At 34.0% G+C, this 19,551-nt stretch overlaps 2 protein-coding genes across 2 annotated transcripts in view; one reads left to right on the forward strand and one right to left on the reverse strand.

The window, feature by feature from the left end:
- Positions 1–19,551, reverse strand: part of SLC25A12 (solute carrier family 25 (aspartate/glutamate carrier), member 12) — a 259,334-nt gene that overhangs the window by 108,696 nt on the left and 131,087 nt on the right. The gene's annotated exons all lie outside the window — the stretch shown is intronic.
- The window catches only part of HAT1 (histone acetyltransferase 1), a 51,241-nt gene that overhangs the window by 1,232 nt on the left and 30,458 nt on the right, over positions 1–19,551 (forward strand). Inside the window, exons 2-3 of the mRNA XM_008576588.1 lie at positions 1,008–1,112; positions 15,650–15,725. Coding sequence (XP_008574810.1) covers positions 1,008–1,112; positions 15,650–15,725 — 181 coding nt within the window. The remainder of the gene's footprint in view (positions 1–1,007; positions 1,113–15,649; positions 15,726–19,551) is intronic.

The following is a 19,551-nucleotide window of genomic DNA, read 5'->3' on the forward strand; positions in this document are numbered from 1 at the left end:
TAGATTAGGGTCGGAGATGTTAAGTAACGTGCTCTAGTTCACGGAGCTAGTAAGTACTGTTAAAGTCTTGATTTGAATCCAGGAGTTCTGACTCCCAGCCATTAATCTATACTTCGTCATGTCATATGTGTGTTTTAACCACTTTTTGAAGTTTATGGTATGTCATTGTACACCTTCTTTCCTTTCTGTTCATGACTTTTTTTCCTCCTGAATTTTTTACTAATTTTTATGTTCACTTGTCAGGCGATTATTGTCATCTTTACCTGAAAGTTTTTCTTGATAATGATTCCTTCCAGAGTTAATTATTTGTCATGTATATTGATGGGTAGCCACTTTGTAGTAAAGTCGTTTGGTTATTGCAGTAGCCCACCATTCATGACTTTATGCACACATAGTAAAAGAAAATTTTTTTTAATATAGTGGAAAGTTTTTCCTTCCTATCCTTGTCCTTTTTTCTCCTGTTTTAATCCCAGGGTAACTATGGTTACCAGGTATTTGTGTATCCTTGTTGAGGTAATCCATGTATTATCAGTTTTTTAATAGTTGATCTGCAGCAATTTGAGTAGAATTTTTCCAGTATCGGAAATGAAATGCTATTGTAATTATCAAAGGAAATTTTCACCGTGTTTCTCATATCTGATAATGAAGCAGTGGTACCTTTTTTAAAAGGCTACTTAGGTATAAATTCTAGCAGGTAATTTGTATTAGTATTAAATGTTCAGAAATGTCAGTAGCCTGTCATATTAATTTTTAGGCTTACTAATTTATGTAAAGCATGCCTGGTTCATAAACCTCTATCTCAAAAGTGATTTTTTTTTTCTGTTCTGTAATGAGGCATTCATACTCAGTACATTTATTTAGGAATATATGGAAAATGATCTATATTTTTATGATCTATTATCATGTACTAAGTCTTACCATTATCCCACTTCTAATAAGAACCTTATTTGTAGTTTTGACTATTTAAATCACTTTTGACCAAACCTTTTAAAAACCTTTTCTCTTAGGATTTGGTGCTATGGAGAAATTTTTAGTAGAATACAAGAGTGCAGTGGAAAAGAAACTGGCAGAGTACAAATGTAACACCAACACGGCAATTGAACTAAAATTAGGTATGTATGCCATCTCTAAGTGATAATATGTATGTACTGTGTCTACATATGTAATCTTTCTTTTTAGATTTGAAGTAGGATTTTATGTAAGAGCAGTTGTTTATATAAATATATAGATTTTTGCATTTATTGAACACATTCAGATTTTAAGTCTTGATTTATGTCATGGAGTGGGTAGATGTTTGAGAAGTGGCAAGTTTTACATATAGGAAAGACAGTGTGGCAAAAAGTGACAGGTACATGTGGTCTCAGCTTTTTAAAAATATTTACCGTTACTTTTTTGGCTATAAAAATAATAGATAATAACAAATGTTGGTGAGGATGTGAAAAAATTACTCATATATTGTTGGTGGGGATGTAAAATGACCTAACTACTTTGGAAAACAGTGTGACAGTATCTTGAACAGTTAAATTAACTACGTGAGCCAGCAGTTCTACTCCAGTCTATTCAATAGAAATGAAAATTTATATCCACACAAAATCTTGTACATGAATGTTCATAGGAGCATTATTTACAATAGCCAAAAAATGAAAACAACCCAGATAAATATCAGCTGGTAAACTGATAAACAAAGTAGGGTATATCTATATGATGGAATACTATTTGACAATAGAAAGGAATGAAGTTTTGACACGTTATAAAGTGGATGAACCTCAAAAACATGCTAAATGAAAGAAGCCGGACAAAAACACCACATATTCTGTGATTCCATTTGTATGAAATGTTCAGAAAAGAAAGTAGATTAGTGGTTGCCTGGGGTTTTCAAGGTAGGAACAGAGAGTAACTGCAGATGGGCATGAGATTTGTTTGGGGGTGATGGTTTTAAAATTAGATGCTGGCACAACTCTAAACTTACTAAAATTATGCACTTTAAAATAAGTGAAAAAATATATGCTCATGAATTCCGGTATCATCACTTTCCACACCTCAATTTCCTCATCTATAAACTGTATTTAATAGTCCTTTATAGTGGTTGTAAAGATTAAATATAAGGTTAAATACAATTAAAGTGTTTAAACAGCTTGACATGTAGAAAGTAATAAATGGTGGCTGCTATTACTATTGAAAACAGTGCAAATATAACAAAGAAGGTGACAAAAAAGGTAACAGTCCCCTGAACCCCCACTACAAAGATAATCCTAATCTGGATTCTTTTGTGTCTGTATACATTAATTTATTTTCTAAAACCAGGATCTTGTTGTACAGGCTGTTTTGTTATTTAGTTTAAAAACGTCTTCACTATTGTTCTCTGTGACTACATAAAGATGTACCTCTTTCTTTTATGTAATACAGTATGACTAGTATAACTTATTTAAGTATTCTGTTTTCGGGGATTTTTAAGTTGCTTCTCTTTTGCTATTAAAAATAATTCTGCAATAGATATACACGTATGTATGTTTATCCACTTTTGTGAGCATTTGATAGAATGTATGACTAGAAATTGAAATGCTAGACCAGAGTTTCCCAACTTCAGCACTGTTGACATTTGGGGGCTGTCGTATGCATTGTATGATGTTTAACAGCACATCCCTAGTCTCTACACACTAGATGCCAGTAAAACCTCCCTCCAGTTTCTACAACCAAAACTGTCTCAGACATTGCTAAATGTTTCCTGGGGGCAGTGAATAATGTTGCCTCTGTTTGAGAACCACTATGCGAGATCAAAGAGAAATGAACATAGTGTACTTCATTAGCAATTGCCAAATTGCCTTCCAAAGTGCCACTTCGTAGATTTTAAAAAGTAAATAAATATGTAAATATTACTTTAAATAAATATTACTTTTAAAATAAAAAAAAAAGTACCCATAGTTTCACCAGCATTTTTTGAGGTTACATTTTTTACCTATACCATGGTCAACATTGCATATTATTTTTTAAAAAAACAACCCTACCCCTCTGATGGGTAAAATGGTTTCTTGTTTGAATTTGCATCTCATATAATTATTTGTGAGAGTGAGCAGCTTTTCTTTTTTCTTTTTGGTCATTTTTATGTCTTTTGTTGACTGTTTTTCCCCACCCCAACTGATTTTTGTTTTAAACTGTGGTAAAAAACACATACTGTAAAATTTACCATCTTTACCATTTTCAAATGTACAGTTCAATAGTGTTAAGTATATTCACAGTGCAACATATCTCCAGAACTTTTTCATCTTGCAAAACTGAAACTCTAAACCCATTAAACAACTCCTTATTTCTCCCTCTCCCCCAGGCTCCCACCATTTTATTTGTTTCTAGGATTTTACTACCTTAGATACCTCATATAAGTGAAATCATATAGTATTTGTCTTTTTGTGACTGTCTCATTTCACTTAGGATTATGCCCTCAAGGTTCATTCATATTGTAGCATGTGACAAGATTTCCTTCCTTTTTAAGGCTGAATAATATTCTATTGTATGTATATACCACATTTTGTTTATCCATTCATCCATTGATGGACATTTGGGTTGCTTCTGCCTCTTGGCTATTGTGAATAATGCTGCTATGCAAATCATTATCTCTTTGAAATCCTGCTTTGAATTCTTTTGTATACATACCCAGAAGTGAGATTGCTAGTAATTGTATTTTTAATTTTTAAAGGATTGCCATACTGTTGTCCATAGGGGCTATATCGTTTTACTTTCTCACAAACAGTGCACAAAATTTCTAATTTCTCCACATCCTTGTCAATACTTATTATTTTATGTTTACTCTGTTTTTGATCATTTTTTGATTTGATAATTAAATTTGATTTTAAGAATCCTTTATTTGTTACAAATACTTTTTTCCCAGTTTTCTTTTGGCTTTGGCGACTTTGCTATGTAAAAGTTAAAATTTTTTAACTAGATAAATTTATTCTTTTTCTTTTATGAGTTTTCATAATGTCTTACAAAAGGCCCTTCTCACCCTAAGATTACGAAGACATTTATCTATTGTTTCTTTTAATATTTTTTTTTCTTTTTAAAATATTTGTGGTTTTTTGTTTTGTTTTGTTTTGTTTTTGGCAGCTGGCCGGTAAGGGGATCTGAACCTTTGATCTTGATGTTATCAACACTACACTCTAACAGTTAGGAGCTAACTGTCCAGCCCTCTTTTTTAAATTTAAGTCTTTGGATTTTTATCTTGATATAAGGCAGGAAGTAGGAATCCAGTTTTATGCTGTTCCAGATGGGTTAGCCAATTTTCCATCTCCCAATTTCTTGTCTTTTCACTAATGATTTGAAATTTCTCTTTTATTGTTCTAAGGTATCATATATTCTTCAGTTTATTTTGGGTCCCTCTTATTTTTTGGTTTCTGAACCATTAGTGTACTATTATAATAAATGTTGTAATGAATATATGGTATGACTAGGTTCCCCTCATTATTCGTTAAGAGTTTTCCTAAGTTTTCTCTAATGTTTATTCTTCTAGATGAACATTTTATTAGTTCCAAAAGGATTTTACAGGGTTTTTTCTAATTGGGATCCTATTAAATTTTAAGTTTATTTTAGGGAGAATCAGCATCCTTACAGTGTTTAGTCTTCCTTTCCAATAGCAAGAACATTTTTCTATTTATTCAGGCCTTCTTAATGTCCTTTTATAGTTTTAAACTTTTTTATTTATAGATGAACATTTCCTATTAAGTTTATTCCTAGGTATTCCATCTCTTTTGTTGCTATTAAAAAATCAGATCTCTACATTATATTTCTATCTTTATTAAGAGTGTGCAGAAAAACTATGTAAATGTTTTTTTTTTACTAAGTATTTTTTTCCTATATCAAAATCCAGTTTGCTTAACTGAAGTTCTGCACATACGTGACAAAACTAAAATTGACTGAATTATTTGGTCATTGTAATCGCTTAAATCAGTAGTTTTTCTTCAAACCAACCTTCTCACTTTTTTTTTTTTCCTTCAGCGCTCCTGATCCCCATGTTCTCTGGACACATGTTTATTGAAACCTACTATGTGACAGGCATTGTGCTAGGCACAGGGAATAACTTAACTCTTGACTACATACCAATAATTCAGTTAATGTTTATCCCAAAATTCTTCCACCCATAACAAGCTATTTTAATTCTCTGTGTGAGGAGTTGACAGGCACACTTTTCCACAGGGAATGAATACTATGTGGGAGGTTACTGTAGGAAGAGTGAATCTTTTTTATTCATTTCTCATTTTACCCATTTTTAAGTGTACAGTTAGGTGTCGTTAACTACATTCACAATGTCTCACCATCACCGCTATCTATTTCCAAAATTTTTTCATCACTCCAAACAGAAAGTGTACCATATAAGCAATACCTCCCCATTTGTCTTTCCCTCTTGCCCCCGTAACCTCCAGTTTAGAATCAGGACTTGTAGTTGGTTGCTGTATCTCTTTTGCATCCTTCAGACTGAAGCAGTTGTTAGTCTGTTCTTGATTTTCATGACCTTGACACTTTTAAAGATTACAGGCCAGTAGAATGTCCCTCAATTTGGGTTTGTGTGATGTTTGCTAATAGTTTATTTCAAGTTACATATCTTTGCTAGGAATATCACAAAAGTGATACTTTGATCTCACTGTATCCTATTAGTTTTTCATCTAATTTCCAATTATTTTATTTATTTATTTTCTGTTTTCTTTAATGAGTTATAACTTGTTACTTTTATTTATTTTGGTGCTCAAATTGTCCCTGACTTATCTAGTGGGAACCCAGTTTAAGCTGTCTTCTGTGTCTTTTTTACATGTCCCCCTCATTATTTGATTGCTTTGTTCTTTGGTACTTTGATTACCCTGGAACAAGATGTTCTAGCTCATCTATTATTTCTGCCCCAGCCCTGGAATCAGCCATTTCCCTAAGGAGCCCTTGTTCCTTTTACTGGAAAATGGTATTTTGAAGCCAAGATCTGGGTGCTAGGTGAGCTCATTGCTGTTGGTGTTGTTCTAACATTAAGAAGAGCAGGCCCTCCTAGCAGACAGAACTTTATTCTTTCTTATTCAATACCTACCCACTGCAAGGTGATTACTGTTCTGATTTCTTTCACCAAAGTTAGTTTTGCCTGTTCTAGAACTTTATATAAACGGAAGTATACATGTATACTTTGTGACTGGCTTATTTCATTCAGCATGATGTTTTTGAGGCATATGATATTGTTTTCTGTTTTAGTAGTTCATTCCTTTTTATTGCTAAATACTACTCCATTGTTGGATATATCACTGTTTATGAGTAAACAGATATTTGGATTGTGTTGTGGTGGTGGTGTTGTTTTTTGGCAGCTGGCCAGTAAAGGGATCAAACCTTGGGCCTGGGGGTTATCAACACCACACTCTAACCAACTGAGCTAACCCGCCAGCCCTATTTCTAGTGTTTGGTTCTTAGAAATAACTCTGCTGAAAATGTTCTTATACAAGTCTTTTTGTGGACTTATGATGATTTTATTTTGGATAAATTCCTAGAAGTGGATTTGCTGTATCATAGGGTAGTTGTATGTTTAACTTTATGAAATACTTTCTAGGTTGATTTCCAAAGTACTTTTCTACTCCCCCCAACAATGTAGTAGAATTCTGGTTATTCCACATCCTCACCAACATTTGGTGTTGTCAGTTTTTAAAGTTTTAGGCATTTTAGTGGGTATTGAGTATCTCCTTATGGCTTTAATTTGCCTCTCCCTGATGACTAACGCTATTAGGCATTTTTTTTTTCATATGGTTATTGACCATTTGTATATCTCCTTTTGTGACTTGCCTGTTCAAATCTTTTGTCCATTTTTTATTTGGGTTGTTTGTCTTTTTGTTATTGAGTTGTAGGTATTCTTTATATATTTTGGATACAAGTTCCCTGTGTAGATAAATGTTTTGTGCATATTTTCCTCTCAGTCTGGCTTGCCTATTCATATTCTAAACAGTGTCTTTTGATAAGCAGAAGTTTTCAGTTTTGATGAAGTCCAATTTATTAATTGTTAAAATTTGTATTAGTGTTTTCTGGTTCCTGCCCAAAATCTTTGCCTACCTTAAGAAAATTATGAAGATCTACTATGTTTTCTTCTGAAAGCTTTGTAGTTTTAACTTTTTACAGTTAGGTCTATGATCCATCTCACATTATTTTTCATGTACAATATAAGGAAGGGGATCAAGGTTTCTTGTTTCATATTGTTATCCATTTGTTCCAGTACCATTTGTGTGATGCTTTGGTGCTTTGACAGAAATAAATTGATTTTATATGTGTAGATCTACATCTGGACTCTTCTCATCCATTGATTTATTTGTCAGTCCTTCTGCCAGTATTACACTGTCTTGATTAGTATAACTTTATAGTGAGTCTCAGTAGTGTGAATCCTCTATCTTTGTTCTTTTTTCGAGATTGTTTTGATTATTCTTTTTTTTTTTTCCTTTCTGTCTTTTTTCATGTCCGGCAACGGACCGCAACCCTCAGTGTCGCGCCCGTACCGGACTGGGACCGGCAACGGGATCGCAACCCTCTGTGCTGCGCCCGCCCCTCACTCAGCCAGTGAGCGGGAACCGGTCTGTATGTGGGATCCGAACCCTCGGCGGGAGCGCCACCGTGCTCCCAAGCGGCGCACTGTAGCAGTGCGCCACCGGGCCGGCCCCATTGATTATTCTTGACTTAATTTCCATGTACATTTTGGAGACAGGTTGTTAATTTCTATTTTTAAAAGTTCTGGGTTAATTGATATTACATCGAATTTATAAATGAATGTGGGGATAGTTATTATCTTAATAATACTGAGACTTCAGTTCACAAACATGGCATGTCTCTATTTAGTTCTTCTAGAAGTATGTCAGGTTTTCATTCTTGCATATATTTTGTTAAATTTATCTGAGTAACTGTATGCCTCTTGGTTTTTGATGCATTTGAAAATGGTATAGTTTTAAATTTGCCTCTTCTAGTTCCATGTTTCGTGTGTGTTTACACATGTGTGCACATATAATGAAATGGCACAGTTTGTGTTAATTGTTTTGTATTTTGCAACCTCACTAAATTCATTTATTACAGTAGTTTGAAAAAAATCCAATAGATTCCTTAGTAGAATCTTTTGAATCTTTTTTCTTTTTACAGTAGATTCCTTAGGATTTTCTATATACACAATCATATTACCTGTTAATGAAAACAGTCTTAGTTCCTCCTTTCCAGTATGTATGCCTTATATTTCCCTTTCTTGTCTTATTGTACTGGCTAGGATCTCTATTATAATGTCAAATGGATGGTGGAGTAGACATCCTAGCCTTATTCCCAGTTTAAATAAGGAAATATTGAGCCTTTCACCATTAAGTGTGATGTTAGCTGTTGATTTTTCTTATCTGCCCTTTATCAGGTTGAAGAAATTTTCTTCATTCCTAGTTTCATAAGAGTTTTATCATGAAGAAGTGTTGCATTCTGACTGATGCTTTTCTTTATCTCCTGAGATCATCATATGATTTTTCTCCTTTAATTCTGGTAATGTGGTGAATTACATTGATGGGTTTTTAAGTATTAAATTAGTCTTGCGTGCCAGTATATTATCCTTTTTCTGCCTGCTGGATTTGGCTTGGTAATATTACATCTTTATTCACAAGAGGTAAGGGTTTCTTTTCTTATACGTCTTTGTTCAATTTTGGTATCAAGGTTCTGCTGGCCTCATAAAAAGCATTAGGAATTGTTTCTTTTCTATTTTCTGGAAGAGTTTATGTAAGAGCGGTATTATTTCTTCTTTAAGTGTTTGGTAGAATTCACCAGTGAAGCTTTATGTGCCTTGAGTTTTCTTTGTTGGAAGGTTTTTAACTGTAAATCTAACTGATAGGTTTAATACTATTCTGTCTCTTCTCATGTCAGTTTTGGTTATTTTTGTCTTTCAAGGAATTTGTCTGTTTCATCTAACTTTCTTGGCAGAAAGTTGTTGATAATATTTCCCTATTACTATTTTAATAACTGTACAATCTATAATTCCTTCTTGTGGATATTGGTAATTTGTGATATTGGTAATTTGTGTTTTCTCTCTCTCTTGATAAGTCTGCCTATGAGTTTATCAACCTTATTGATCTTTTCAGTAATTGCTTTATCTGTTTTCCTTTGTTCTTCTTATTTGGATTAATTTTCTCTTTTTAAAATCTCCCTTCTTAAAAGTAGACAATTATGTAATTGATTTTAAGCTTTCCTTTTCTTTTTTTTTTTTTTTTTTTTTTTTTTTTTTTTTTTCTCATGTCAGTTTTGGTTATTTTTGTCTTTCAAGGAATTTGTCTGTTTCATCTAACTTTCTTGGCAGAAAGTTGTTGATAATATTTCCCTATTACTATTTTAATAACTGTACAATCTATAATTCCTTCTTGTGGATATTGGTAATTTGTGATATTGGTAATTTGTGTTTTCTCTCTCTCTTGATAAGTCTGCCTATGAGTTTATCAACCTTATTGATCTTTTCAGTAATTGCTTTATCTGTTTTCCTTTGTTCTTCTTATTTGGATTAATTTTCTCTTTTTAAAATCTCCCTTCTTAAAAGTAGACAATTATGTAATTGATTTTAAGCTTTCCTTTTCTTTTTTTTTTTTTTTTTGTCTTTTTTTGTCTTTTTCCGTGTCCGGCAACGGATCGCAACCCTCAGTGTTGCCCCCGGACCGGACCGGGGACCAGCAACGGGATCGCAACCCTCGGCGTTGCTCCCGCGCCTCGCTCAGCCAGTGAGTGGGAACCGGTCCGTATGTGGGATCCGAACCCTCGGGTGGGAGCGCCGCCGCGCTTTCCAAGCGGCGCACTATCCAGTGCGCCACCGGGCTGGCCCTAAGCTTTCCTTTTCTAATATTAGCATTAATGTCATAAATTCACCTCTAATTACTGATTAGTTGCATCCCAGTAATTCTGTCTTGTTTTTATTATTGCCCAATTCAAAATATTTTTTGATTTTTCTTGTGATCTCTTCTTTGACCCATGGGTTATACAGAAAAGTGTTGCTTAATTTCTAAATATTTGAAGCTTTTCTAGCTGTCTTGTTGTTACTGATTTCTGATTTGATTCCATTGAGGTCAGACAACATACTCTTATTATTTCAGTTCTTTTAAATTTATTGAGACTTACGTTATAGTCCAACATATATGGTCTGTTTTGGTCAATGTCCTAGCTGCACTGAAAAATAATTTATATTTTGCAATTTTGTATGGTTTTCTATAAATGTCTGTTGGCTTAATAGTATTGTTCAAGTCTTCTATGTTTTTACTGATTTTCTGTCTACTTATTATATCAATTAGAACAGTCCTCAACAGAGAGGACTGTTGAAATCTCCAACTGTAATTGTGGATTTGTCTATTTATGTATTCAGTTGTCAATTTTTGCTTGATGTATTTACAACTCTGATGTTAAATGTATACAGATTTAGACCTCTTGTGTCTTCTTGATGAATTGACTCTTTTTATACTCATTATAAAATGTTCCCTCTTTGTCTCTGGTAATTAAAATACTTCTTTAGTCTGTCCTGTGTTTAACTCCTCATCTTACCTTATATTGAAGTCTAATTTGTCAGATATTAATGTAGCAATGAGAATTTTTTAAACATGGGAGAAATAACAGCATGTTTATATGCTGATGCCCTTGATCTATCAGAGAAGGGAAAAAATTATACAGTAGAGAAAGGGAAATATTTGTGGAGTGATGTCCTTGAGAATATGAGGAGGATATTCCTCCTCTGATGAATATAAAAGTATTTTATTCATCAGTGGAGGCATTAACCTTAGATAGGAGGATGGAGAATTTCTATCATGACAAGAGAAAGAGTATATGGGAATGGCTACAGTAACTTAGAAAATGTAGCGGTGGCAGTCTGTGTGGGCTCTCTTCTGATTGCTTCTTTCCTAAGTGCAACAGGAAGCAAGGTCATCTGGGGAGAATATGACCATAGAAGGTGTTGGAAGTTTGAGGAAATAGTCGTCTAGGCAATTGGGAGGAGTGAGAAGACTGGAGAACTGTCTTATCTCAGATAGCACTAAGTGCCTACTTCAAATTAGTACTCATGAGTAGAAAGTGAGTCAGCCACAGCCATATGTAAGGATGCAGCAAACAGTGGCCATATAGTCAGATTTAACTAGAGTCGGAGTTTTACCAAGCTGCTACAACAGAGATTAGGGCAAGGGAGTTGAGGATGTTTATGAGAGAGTGATAATATGGATGGGCCATGGAATTCTACACTGGAAAGGGGGGAAAGTGAGGATATGAAGTAGGGGAGGGACAGTGAAATTGTGTTCAAATCAATTCATTGTAAGTCTTGGTGGGGGTTAGGGAATAGCTAAAATTGGGATATCAGAGGGAGTGAGGTAGGAAGATAAGAGGTGATGGTTAAGATTGTACAGTATTTGAAATAGAGATTAAGGGGATATAGTTGTAGATAATGATAAATAAAGCTAGGGCATGTCATGGGAATAAGTGGCTAAGGTACAGTGAAGACAAGATTCTTGGACAAGGAATCAAGGAATTGAGAAGCTGGGTTGAAAGATTAATTTTCATTAATTTTGAAGCCACCAAGATTTAAGACAGATTGGAAAGAGTCACAAGGAGTCAGGATCTGAATTGTTCAAAGAATGAGGGTGAGATACGGAGCATGAGCTTCAAAGCTGTTTATTCTTAGGATGTGTAGAGCTATTAGTCTGAAACCAGCAGTGAAGAGCAAGGAGGATACTTTGTTCTAGCAATATGAACGAATGGGAGAGAAAGCAGCCACTACCTGAGAAGGTGGTAAGAGAAGTAGTGTCCTTGGCGAGGAACCATGTGTGTCAATGAACTGTTAGAGCAAGAAGGAAGGTATAGGAGAGCATTCAAGGAAGAGGCTGGGGATACAGAGAATTTTGGTGATAAGTGTCTCATATGTTTCACAGTAGTCATAGGGAGCTACAGAAGGGTGGGAAGTGGCATTAGGTTAGCACTTGTAGTTTTACGCTACTGTGTGGGGATGAGAATCCAGGTGATAAGGGATAATTTAGGAACTTGACTGAAGTTAACAGGAATAAAGAGTGTGATGGGATTAATTATGGTGTCTCCAAGGTATATTGTAATCTTGAGGCCCCTAATGTTGCAAGCTGGTAGTGCTGATGGGGATGTTACCAGCACACTTGGCCTTTTCACCCCTATGTTCTAAAATAATATAATTAAATTTATTTTTTTGATTTAGCATGGTCAGGAAAAGATGTATTGGCCAAAACACTAAGGTTTCAGTTATTTAAAGAACATGGGATTATGAATATCCTTAGATATAGTCCAAAATACAAGAAGATAATGTGGGGAAAATATGGCAGCATCTCTGAAACTGCTAGAGGGCTAGAACCCATTTATATCTGCATTATGAGCACCTGTCAACAGACCATACATATTAAACAAACTTTAAAAATTTGGTTAAATTAACATGCCTTGGTGATTTCTGGATTTTGCTTTTGGCTAATAAGACATGTAGACTATATCTTTTTTTTTGCATCTTGTCTCTCCAAAAACTACAGAAGTGATTCTGAGAACTAGGAAGTATAGGACTATGTAGAGGAGTAGAAACAACAGGAACTGTTTTCAAAAGGAAGATTTATTGTGGGCCCTATGTTCTATGTGGCAATAAGGTGACTTTTAATATTCTAAGCTCTGAGCTTTCATTTTTCTCCAAAAATGAGAGTGACTAGGTTTACCTGTAAGGAAAATTTTTAGTGCTTATTTTGAATTATTTAAATTTTTTATATATTTTTCTGACTATTGGAGTAATACATATTTTGCAGAAAATTTGAAAAGTACAGAAGATATAAGAAATAAAAATTGCCCATTATTCATCACTCCAAATAATTCTCTATTATAATTTGAGGTATTTCCTTCTAATATTTTTTTATTATGTATTCATTTGTATTATTTCCCTTTTACAAAATTGAGGTCACAGTGTCATGTTCTGTTCCCTTAACTGTGCATCGTGAACAGTTTCCTATGTCTGTCACCAAATATTCCTCAATAGCATGATGTTTAATGATATATAAACTATTTCATATGTTAACTATAATTTATTTAATCATTCCCTTATTGTTTGACATTTGAGTTACTTGTTTGCTTGCTTGCTTTACTGCCATAATTGCACTGTAAAGACTTAAAAATATTTAGTGTTTCTGATATCCAGTAGAGTTCCCACTTTGTATGTGTTTTCATGTACCCGTATGTACTTACATATATGTCAGATTGATTCAGCCTTAAACTCACTACTTATCAAATTTTAGTTCCTATTTTCTGTGGACCAAATTCCATGGCAAAATAGTAAAAGCTCACTAATTTGGATGACAGAGCATTGAAAGAAGGCCAATCTGAATTATAGAAATAGTTATCATAAGTAGGCTTATGACACTTTTCTTATTCATTACTTGCCTTTTTTCTCTATCCATGTATCTTTTCCCATCACTACCAAATTTCTATAGAACATACATATTACATTAGAAGCAGTAGATTGACATTTTATAGAATCTAGAGATTTCCAGACATTTTCAAACATTAGAGATGCATTAGTTGGGAATTTTTAGGTTAATGAGTCTAGATATATTGGACAGCTTTAGTTTTTAACCATGAAATATTATAGATGTCTATAATACAACAAATATAGAGCAAACTAATGAATATCTGTGATCCCATCACTCTGCTTTTTCAAATCTCAACATTTGGCTGTGTTCCTGGGCCTCTTTTTTTCTTTCAAATTTTTATTCTGAAAATTTTTAAACACATAGAAAAGTTAACAGAAAGAACAATACTCACCTGTATTTCCAACACCTAGCTTCAACAATTAACATTTTGCCAAATTTACTTTAGAGTATGTTTATTTTTGCTGAATTATTTGAATGTAGGTTTCTGAATATCATGACACTTGATATGAACATTCATATCTATAACCATAATACCATTATCACACTGAAGAAAATTAATGATAATTCTTCAATATCATGTAATTTTCTGGTTTCTGGTTATCCTCAAAACTCTTTAATAGCTTATTAAAAAATTATTTAAACCAGGACCCAATTAAGGATTATGCACTGCATTTGGTTGTAATGCTTCTTTAATCTCTTTTAATCCAGAACAGTCCCTCCCCGCACATTCAACTTCCCCCCCATGCTACTGATTTATTTGGAAGAGTAAAGTCATTGCACAGAATTATTAGACAAATCTCTATTCTGGATTTGTTTCTTTTTGGAATTACTTAACTTGTTCCTCTATTTTCTGTATTTCCTGTAAATTGAAAGGTGAAAGTCTTGTTTAGATTTAGGATAAACATTTTTGGTAAGAAAACTTCATAGGTGACGCTGTATACTTCATATGCATTAAATCATGAGGCACATAATGTTGATCTCTCTCACAATTAGTGATGCTAAGTTAGACCACTTGGAAGGTGATGACCAGATCTCTATTTCAGATATCATGAAAAGATATCTTCCCTCTGGAAATTAGTAAACTGCTGGGTGATGCTTTGGTACCCAGTGAATGACCTGCTCCATGAGGACAGTGTTAGAAATTTTTCATCTATAGCTCATCTTTTTTTTTTTTTTGTCTTTTGTCTTTTTTCCGTGTCCGGCAACGGATCGCAACCCTCAGTGTTGCCCCCGTACCGGACCGGGGACCGGCAACGGGATTGCAACCCTCGGTGTTGCTCCCGCGCCTCGCTCAGCCAGTGAGCGGGAACCGGTCTGCATGTGGGATCCGAACCCTCGGGCGGGAGCGCCGTTGCGCTTCCCAATAGCTCATCTTTCATTCTGTAATTATTTAAGGATTTTTTTGATGAATAGGTTTTCTTCATAAGATGAATTATATCAGGAAAATGTCCAGTAATATTAGTACTCACAACAGGTGCAAATAAAATTAATAAAAGGATGTCCATTTTCATCTTAGATTGGTAGAAATTAAAATTGAGTAACCCTGGGTATGGAGTATTCTTAAGGATGTAGGAAACAGGAATTTCTGCAGCTGCTAGTGGGTATGTAAACTGTGGTGGGTATATAAATATTTTTAGAGGACACTTAAGCAGCATTTGTAAAAGTATTTCAATATTCTTACCTTATTTTTCTACTGTCAGGAATTTCCCCTATATATATACTTTTAAAAGTTCAGCAATATGTACATAAGGATGTCATTGCAGCATTATTTTTAATAGCAATGAAAGAGAGCAGCATAAATGTCATTTAGCAGTCAAAAGAATGATGTGATGATATGGGCTTCATCAAACTCAGGTTATTCTTGTTCTTAGAATGTTTTGTATAGCATTCTGTTTTCATTTCCTAGATACTGTCACTTTTCTTATCTCAAAGTGTCTTTGTTTTTTCTTTTACTCTTTGTACTGTGCAAACATATAGAAAAACAAAAACTAAATCAAGTGCCTTTGTCATATCTGGTCTTCTAATTCTTAGAATAAGTGGAGTTTTGACACTGAAGAAGTCATAGTAGTATTCTAATTTTCACTGTTCACTACTCTCATGAGAATCCAGTGTAAATCATATAATGGAGAAGTGACATTTTAAGTAAGAAAAATGTTGGCTCTATCCTAGTTATAGTGAAATTCTTGAAATGGAAATATCTGTCACTTTTAATATCTTTACTATCTCTACGTTTCTGTTCTTTTAAACAGTTCGTTTTCCTGAAGATCTTGAGAATGACATTAGAACTTTCTTTCCTGAATATACCCATCAACTCTTTGGGGATGAGTAAGTAACTTAGTAAAATGTTTGTCAATCTAGTAAAGCGAAAAAGAATTCCATTTTTTTCTTTAAGATTTAGATATCAGATTTTATTTTCTTTACTGTTATTTTTTCATGTAGTTTATCTAAATATATTAGAATGGTATTTTTGACATTGAAACACTATATAATACCCACTATTTAGTGCTATAAATACATTATCTCATTTAATTCTTGCAATAGTATTAACGATGGTATTATTATTTGCTATTTTGTACATTGGTGGAATTGGGTAATCGCCTAAGGACATATGAATGGCTGGAGTTCAGATTCGGGCAGTCTGACTCCAGAGGCAGCAGTCACAACTACTTTTTTTTGCATGCCACTTTGCTATACTTGTTCTAGTATAGCATGTATTCCCCTAAAGCTAGAAAGCTCCAGTTGTTATTATATGATTAAACAAGCAGTTAAGAGAAATTTATTTTTAGAAGCAACTTTAGAGACATGTCCTAGGATACTCAGCACAATTCTTTAATTTCCTATATCTTCACTACATTATTAGAATACTCAGTTACCTTTTTTTTAACTTTTGATTTTGAAAAAAGTTTTAATTTGCAGAGAGTTGCAAGAACAGTTCAGTGAAATCTGTATATACTTTACCTGGATCCACCAGTTAACAATTAATCATATTTGCTTTAATCATTCTCTCTCAAACATATTATTATGTTATTACCATTTGAGAGTAGATTGCAGATAGATCTTGATCCCTCACCCCTAAATTCTTCATTGTGTATCTTTTGAAAATAAGGATAATAACCATGGTAGAATTATCAAAACTCAGGGAAATTTTAACATCGATACAGTACTATTTTCTAATTTATAGTCCACGTTTCAAATTTTGCCAGTTGATTCCCATAATTCTTTTATAGCAGTTTTCCCCAATACTGGATTCAGTCCAGAATCAAATTGATTTAGTTGTCATATCTCTTTACTTTCCTTTAATCTGAAGAAGTTCCTCAGCCTTTCTTTGTTTTTGATGACAGACATGTTCGTAAAATATAGTCTAGTTTTTAGAACCCTTATTTGGATTGGTTTCATGTTTAAATTCAGATAATGCATATTTTTGCAATACCACTTACAGAAGTGTTATTGTGTCCTTCTTAGGAAGTCCATGATGTCAGTTTGTCCTATTGTTGGTTAAGTTAACTCGGGTCACTGAGTTTAGTGGAGTCTGCCAGGTTTTTCCACTATAAAGTTAACATTTTTCCCTTTGAAATGTTAGGTAATCTGTGAGGAGATACTTGAGACTGAAAATATCCTGTTTCCTTTCAAACTTCCATTGAGCAGTCCTAGCATCCATTAATGAGTTTTGCCGAAATCAATATTTTACCATGATGATTGTAAAATGGTGATTTTCTTTTTTTTTTTAAAAGATGACCGGTAAGGGGATCTCAACCCTTGGCTTGGTGTTGTCAGCACCACGCTCAGCCAGTGAGCAAACCGGCCATCCCTACATAGGATCCGAACCCGTGGCCTTGGTGTTATCAGCACCGCACTCTACCGAGTGAGCCACAGGCTGGCCCTAAAATGGTGATTTTCTAACTCTGTCATACCTTCTACATTTATTAGTTGTCATTTGACTATAAGGAAAAGTTATTTTCTTCCCCTCATTTATTTCTTTGTTTATATTAGAATAGACTCAAGGATTTTTTTCTTTAAACAGTGGGTTATAATTTGTTACTGCTCCTTTTTGCAGGGTCGGGGGAGGGCACTGGCCAGTATAGGGATCCTAACCCTTGACCTCGGTATCATAAAGCCACGCTCTAAGCAAATGAGCTAACCAGCCAGCCCTCCTCATAGTAATTTTGATGCTCAAAGTATCCCAGATTTGGCAAGTGGCCACCCTTTCAAAAACTTTTGAGTCCTTTTAATATGTCCTTCTCATTTTGGGGATACTGTACTTTTTGGTACAATAAGATGTTCCAGATTCATCTTGTCCTTTCCCTACTAGTTCTGGAGTCAACCAATTTTCTAAGGAACCCTGGTTTGTTGTAGGGAAAGATATTTAGACACAGTTGATATTTAAAATATTTCCTTTTGTGGCTTTTTTTTTTTCCTATGCATTGTTTTTACATCATTGACTTTTTTTTTTTTTTATCTCTGAGGTTTTTTTATTACATCATTGACATTTATTTAATGTGTTTTTAAATTGATAAATGTCTCTTTATGGAAGAAATTTCCTGAGAATTTTTCAGTATTAATGAATCAGCTTAGGCATTTTAGTTGCTTTTAAATATTAATAATTACATTTTTTATATATAAATTTATGCTAAAATTTCAGCCTTTCATATTTTAAACAGGTTTTATTTTATTATAAAAATAAGAATGTTTTCTTTGGATTTCGATCTTTAAGGAGATATTTATTTTATTCTCCTCTTTTTACTACTTTAGAAAATCTCTTCCTGTAGTAATATCCTAGTGGTAAATCTCATTTTACAGACACTGCTTCTTAATGGCATTTTGCACATTCACCTGTCTCTTTTGCATAATATCATCAAAAATGGTGTGCTTGCATACTGTTCTTCTAAAGTTGACAGGTGACAGTCACATAATTGTGATAAACCTGTACTTTATAACCCAAGCATAACATTGGTCTTGACCAGTATCATTGCCACTGCTTTCTTCTACACATAACTTTCAGAGTCCCGGAACGGACGGCACTCACATTGTATTTTGGTAGGCTAGACAGAAACCTGGAAATGACACTGCTTCTTTCAAGCACTCTTCTTTCAGAACTCACTTTTTAAAAAAACAAAAAACAGTTTTATTGAGATATAATAACATGCAATTCATTTGTATAAAGTATACAATTCATTGGTTTTTAGAATATTCAGAGTTGTTCAACCATTGCCACAAACAATTTTAGAACGTTTTCATCACTCCTGCCAAAAACTCCAAACCTGTTAGCTGTCACTCTCTCTCTCCTCCCCCTGCTCCCCCAGTCCTATGCAATCACTAATCTACTTTCTATTTCTATAGGTTTACCTATTCTGGATATTTTAGAATTTACTTTTTAGAAGACTCTTTAAGCCAGAAAAGGGAATCGCAAGACATAGATGTGAAAGCAGGGAGCAAGTTTGGAAAAATTAGCATCAGCTCCACGTCAGCTCTTTTGAGTTTGTAGGGTGGTTTAAGTGTAGTTAGATAGGTGCCATCACTGCTTTCAGCAGCTCTGGATATTTTTGATAGAAGAAAGTGGTAAGTTGGGAGGACTTGTCCAAGATTAGGTCTTAGCTGCTTGCCTAGCCAGGTCCTAGCTTAACACTACTTGTCTTATCTGAATGCCTTCTAGTATTAGTAATAGCAGCAGCAAAGACAGTAGCAGTAGAACAGGTTGAGCATCCCTACTCTGGAAATCTGAAATGTTCCAAAATTTGAAACATTTGGAGCACCAACATGATGCTCAAAGGAAATGCTCTTTGGAGCATTTCAGATTAGGGATGCTCAACCAGTATGTATTCTGCAAATATTCCAAAATCCAAAAAAGAATCCGAAATCTGAAATACTTCTGGTCCCAAATATTTCCAATAAAAGATACTCAACCTGTAATGTCTAATTTTTATTGTGTACTTTATACAATGTGCCAGTCAATGTTGTAAGTCGTTTACATGTATTAACTTACTCATTTAACCCAAACAACATTCCTGAGTTAGGCACCATTATTATCTCTATTTTATAGATGAAAACTGGGGCACAACTTCACTGCAAATATTTGTGTTTTTAAAATAAGTATATAGGAAATCTTAAAACTACCCATGAAGTTAAATTTGTTTATGTGTAGAGTTAATACTTT

This window comes from Galeopterus variegatus, unplaced genomic scaffold, assembly GCF_000696425.1.
Source record: "Galeopterus variegatus unplaced genomic scaffold, G_variegatus-3.0.2 Scaffold1370, whole genome shotgun sequence".
Taxonomy (NCBI): domain Eukaryota; kingdom Metazoa; phylum Chordata; class Mammalia; order Dermoptera; family Cynocephalidae; genus Galeopterus; species Galeopterus variegatus.